This window comes from Salmo salar, chromosome ssa01 (genome assembly GCF_905237065.1).
Source record: "Salmo salar chromosome ssa01, Ssal_v3.1, whole genome shotgun sequence".
Classification (NCBI taxonomy): domain Eukaryota; kingdom Metazoa; phylum Chordata; class Actinopteri; order Salmoniformes; family Salmonidae; genus Salmo; species Salmo salar.
In genome coordinates this window covers 21,053,689-21,059,688 of record NC_059442.1, presented here as the reverse complement: position 1 = coordinate 21,059,688, position 6,000 = coordinate 21,053,689, and the positions used below count along the sequence as shown (strand labels likewise).

Sequence of the window (6,000 nt, the reverse complement as noted above, 5' to 3'; positions counted from 1 at the left end):
TCAACAAGAGGGACACAGATAGAGAGAGAGAGATAATTGCAGGTTCTTAACGGTAAAACTGACGCTTGTTTTCAGGGATTATTATGTGGTGGTGTTGTTGTTGTGTTTAATCTTGATAAGCTTGACAAACCAGTGTGAGTTTGAGCCTGCTTATTCACAGCATTTTTACTGTATGTCATGAATAAATGATAACGATGCTGGTTTAAAACATATTCACCATCACCTATTGGCTTGGACAGGAGGTTTACCTGGGGTTTCGTGGGTCATCCGGTCAGTGCTGCAAGTGGAGGGGAGGCGGAACTGGATCCCTGAAACAAGCCAGCCAATCACATTCAACATCCTGGTCACATCTGCCTAGTACACAGAACACTAATCACAGTACACTATACAGAAAAACAGCTACATACTGTACCCATAGATAAGAGGATAAAGACAGATAATAAAATATAATATATCAATTGAAGCACCTTGGTTAGATTGTGAGGCAGCAGCAGTTTACTTTTTCCTTCAACAGCAACATACACTCACTGGACAGTTTATTAGGTACACCCATCTAGTAATGGTTCAGAACCCTCTTTTCCTTCAGAACAGCCTGAATTCTTCAGGGCATTCTACAAGGTGTTGGAAACGTTGCACATGGATGTTGGTCCATGCTGACGCGATAGCATCATGCAGTTGCTGCAGATTGAACGTTGGTACATTCATGCTGCGAACAGCCCGTTCCATCTCATCACAAAGATGTTCTATTGGGTTGAGGTCTGGGGACTGACCAGGCCACTCAACTGAACGAAATGTTTTTCCACTCCTCAATTGTCCATTGTTGGTGACCGTGTTCTCACTGGAGCCCTCTTGTTTTTATCTGGTAGGAGTGGAACCCAGGGTGGTCGTCTGCTACAATAGCCCATCCGTGACAAGGATCGACGAGTTGTGCTTTCCGAGATGCCGTTCTGCACACCACAAATCACATTTTATTGGTCACATACACATATTTAGTAGATGTTACTGTGGGTGTAGCGAAATGCTTGTGTTCATAGCTCCAACAACGCAGTAACATCTAACAATTCACAACAATACACACAAATCTAAAAGTAGAAGAATGGAATATATAAATATTAGGACGAGCAATGTCGGAGTCTGGAGTATATATCTATATATATACAAATCTATATATATATAAATATACACTACATGACCAAAAGTATGTGGACACCTGTTCGTCAAACATCTCATTCCGAAATCATGGGCATTAATAGACCAAAAGTATGTGGACACCTGTTCGTCAAACATCTCATTCCGAAATCATGGGCATTAATATGGAGTCCCCCCCTCCCCTTTGCTGCTATAACAGTCTCCACTCTTCTGTGAAGGCTTTTCACTAGATGTTGGAACATTGCGTGATGTATTGTTGTCTCTGCCTTCTTGCCTTTGTGCTGTTGTCTGTGCCCAATAATGTTTGTACCATGTTTTGTGCTGCTACCATGTTGTGCTGCTGCCATGTTGTGTTGCTACCATGTTGTTGTCATGTGGTGTTGCTACTATGCTGTGTTGTCATGTGTTGCTGCCATGCTATGTTGTTGTCTTAGGTCTCTATTTCTTTTTATTTAACCATTATTTAACTAGGCAAGTCAGTTAAGAACAAATTCTTATTTACAATGATGGCCTACTTGTAAAACCGTAGTGTTGTAGTGTCTCTCTTGTCGTGATGTGTGTTTTGTCATATATTTTTATTTTTAATCCCAGCCCCCGTCCCCGCAAGAGGCCTTTTGCCTTTTGGTAGGCCGTCATTGTAAGTAAGAATTTGTTCTAAACTGACTTGCCCAGTTAAATAAAGGTTAAATAAAATAAAATTGCTGCAGGGACTTGCTTCCATTCAGCCACAAGAGCATTAGTGAAGTCGGGCACTGATGTTGGGTGATTAAGCCTGGCTCGCAGTCGGCATTCCAATTCATCCCAAAGGTGTTCGATGGGGTTGAGGTCAGGGCTCTGTGCAGGCCAGTCAAGTTCTTTCACACCGATCTCAACAAACCATTTCTGTATGGACCTCGCTTTGTGCACGGGGGCATTGTCATGCTGAAACAGGAAAGGGTCTTCCCCAAACTGTTGCCTCAAATTTGGAAGCACAGAATCTTCTAGAATGTCATTGTACGCTGTAGGTGTTAAGAGTTCACTCCACCGGAACTAAGGGGCCTTGCCAGAATCATGCAAAACAGCCCCAGACCATTATTCCTCCTCCACCAAACTTTACAGTTGGCACTATGCATTCCAGATTCGTCCAGATTCGTCCATCGAACTGCCAGATGGTGAAGCGTGATTCATCACTCCAGAGAACACGTTTCCACTGCTCCAGAGTCCAATGGCGGCAAGCTTTATACCACTCCAGCCGACGCTTGGTATTGCGCTTGTGTGAGGCTGCTCGGCCATGGAAACCCATTTCAAAAAGCTCCCGACGAACAGTTCTTGTGCTGACGTTGCTTCCAGAGGCAATTTGGAACTCGGTATTGAGTGTTGCAACCGAGACAATATTTAACTGCTCTACGTGCTTCAGCACTAGGCAGACCTGCTCTGTGACAGTGCACAAAGCGAGGTCCATACAGAAATGGTTTGTTGAGATCGGTGTGGAAGAACTTGACTGGCCTGCATAGAGCCATGACTTCAATGCCACCGAACACCTTTGGGATGAATAGGATCGCCGACTGCGAACCAGGCCTAAATGCGCAACATCAGTGCCCGACCTCAATAATGCTCTTGTGGCTGAATGGAAGCAAGCCCCTGCAGCAATGTTCCAACATCTAGTGGAAAGCCTTCCCAAAAGAGTGGAGGTTGTTATAGCAGCAAAGGGGGGACCAACTCCATATTAATACCCATGATTTTGGAATGAGACGTTCTTTCGAGCAGGTGTCCATATATATATATGAACAGTATATATAATAGTTGAATAGTATGGCCTTGACTAGAATACAGTACATACATATGAAATTAGTAAAACAGTATGTAAACATTATTAAAGTGACCAGTGTTACATTATTAAAGTGACCACTTATTCCATGTCTTGATACATAGGGCAACAGCCTCTAAGGTGCAGGGTTGAGTAACCGGGTGGTAGCCGACTAGTGGCAGTTTCTATGTTCAGGGCAGGGTACTGGGCGGAGGCTGGCTAGTGATGGCTATTTAACAGTATGATGGCCTTGAGATGGAAACTGTTTTTCAGTCTCTCGGTCCCAGCTTTGATGCACCTGTACTGATCTCACGTTCTGGATGATAGTGGGGTGAACAGGCCGTGGCTCAGGTGGTTGATGTCCTTGATGATCTTTTTTGCCTTCCTGTGACATCGGCGCTGTAGGTGTCCTGGAGGGCAGTCAGTGCGCACCCGGTGACACGTTGGCCACACCGCACCACCCTCTGGAGAGCCCTGCGGTTGCGGGCGGTGCAGTTTCCGTACCAGGCTGTGATACAGCCTGACAGGATGCTCTCAATGGTGCATCTGTAAAAGTTTGTGAGGGTCTTAGGGGCCAAGCTAATTTTTTCAGTCTCCTGAGGTGAAGAGGAGCTGTTGTACTACCTCGTTATTTGTCTGTTTGTGGCCCGCCTGTTAGCTTGCACGATTATTTGCCATTCTCCTTCAACCTCTCTCATCAACAAGCTGTTTTTCTGCCACAGGACTGCCGCTGACTGGATGTTTTTTTGTTTTTCCCACCATTCTCTGTAAACTCTAGACACCGTCGTGTGTGAAAAGCCCAGTAGGACGGCCATTTCTGAGATACTGGATCCGGCGCGCCTGGCACCGACAATCATACCACGCTCAAAGTCTCTTAGGTCACTCATTTTATCCATTCTAACATTCAATCGAACAGTAACTGAATGCCTCCTTGCCTGTCGGCCTGCTTTATATACAGTAGCAAGCCACAGCCACTGTCTGTAGGAGCGATCAATTTTCGTGAACATGGTACCTAATTAACTGTCCGGTGAGTGTATGTTCACACAGTGAAAAGGAAGTTAATATTTAGTGAAATTTGTGACTATCTATCTCGTTTAATCTAGTTTTTAACTAGCAATCATATTTACAATTGTACATTTCAATTGATTCAAATTTTTTATGAAATAGTGTGTATTTTCTTATTCAAGATATGACACTAGTTGACCCTGTGAAACTGTAATAGGACCACTAAGAGGCTGTGAGAAGATGCACATAGAGGAAGCAATCACAGCAATCATGGTGAGACATTTACACATCACTCTCAAGCTAAAGCAGAAGAGATCATTGGGCTAATTGGTAGATGGCTTTAGCATTCCTGTAAGAAAACTCATAGGATGGCGAACGTAAAGAGCTAATCTGACAGTTTAGTATGGCTAAACAGAAAAGAATGAATGGTGGAGATCACATTCAGATGAGTGATGAGCAGTTAGAGGTTTGAATTGGAAAGCATGGCTCTTGCGGGTGCACTTATAAAAATAACTCCATGCACTGCCATATTGCTGAGCACTTTGGTGATTGCTAAGCAACTTTGGAGCCCCATACTAGGCAATGAGGGTGAAAGAGTCATTATGTTCCTAACTTGACAGTAAGCAGTCAGTAATACTCATTTAAAATTAAAAAAACTCAAGGAGAGCATTTTAATTCCAGTTATCAATGTTGGGTAAAATAGCCCATCCAAAAATACAATGAACATTCTAGTCTGATCACTCGCTGTGAGGTGAGAGTTCACCATAGAAGGTATCCACAACAACACTCTGAGCTCAGAGGTTTGCTCATGTTATATCAAATGGGCACCGTACAATTGGTACGTCATCAAATCACTGCAGTAGCCTACACGTCACTGTATCTAATAAAAAGTCCAACAACGCAGCAACAGCAGGAGGAAGTGTGATGTATTATGCAGTAGAAAGGAACAAAATGAATATGACAAAACAAACGAATTAACTGCTCCCCTGTATAATCTTGTCAGATTTGCCAATTTAGCAGACTTTCATAAACTGAGGCACATGAAAATAAATAATTTACTGCACAGTTTCTTCTCAAAACAATAGAACAGTGTCACTTCGACAGTCACTGTTGTGTACGACTCACATACATTTCTTATCAAAGCTTTTTTTCCCCAGTGCACTTTATTAGGGCCCAGGATTTAATGGTGCCATTTCATACACAGCTCCTTAATAAGGATAGCACAGACATATCTTGTGTTTCATCTGGCTGGTGCCTTGCTGGTAGCAGAGCTATCATTCTGTATTTCCAATAGTGTCTGGGATCTGTTCCCTACACTGGGCACAAAACTTAAAACACGACCCAGCACCAAACACAGTGCAGTAGGTGTCAAAATAATGCATCTTCAGAATCATCATAACCATGCAGTTTAACATCACCATTCTCTACAGTCTCCAGGTCAATAATATCAGTCACCAGTCATTCTCACAAATACTATTGTCATTGACATATTGTTTGTATACAAAAGCATGAACATTAACATTTGGATACACTTGAGTACCAGCTGTTAGAATAACATTCTCAGTCTTTGGTTCCTGAGCATGAGGATGACACAGTACATGACAGCAGAGACACAGCAACATCAGTAGAGACACGGCAACATCACTTCCTTGTGGCAGACAGAGAGACAGGACCTCCATGGCTTCACTACCCGGTGATGGATTGAGTTGACATTGACAGGAAAACATCCCATCAGATGTCTTCGAAGCTGCTGTCAGATATCTGCTGATGTATATGTGTTGGACAGGACTGATGTAACCGACTAAATCAAGGGGTGGTAGGGGTGTGTGAAGGTGTGTGTGTTTCTGTCTGCCTGTTTGTGAACATGCATGTGTAAAAAAGATATAGCAATAGTATTCCCAACTATCCTAACAGCTACTGATCACTTCTGTTCCATAATCTGATTTAATGATGTCATTTCCCAAGGTTCCGTTAGTTCCCGTAGAGTAAATCCGACGGCTCATTTGATTTATAGCCAGTCTTTGGGATTTGTATGATAATTGCCAAGATTTACATCGCTC

General features: G+C 43.1%; 1 protein-coding gene across 1 annotated transcript in view; it reads right to left on the bottom strand.

Annotated features, from left to right (window-relative positions):
* Positions 1-219: 219 nt before the first annotated feature.
* Positions 220-6,000, bottom strand: part of dlgap2a (discs, large (Drosophila) homolog-associated protein 2a) — a 182,544-nt gene continuing 176,763 nt past the window's right edge. Inside the window, exon 7 of the mRNA XM_014150170.2 lies at positions 220-308. Within this exon, the coding sequence (XP_014005645.2) occupies positions 220-308 (89 nt within the window). The remainder of the gene's footprint in view (positions 309-6,000) is intronic.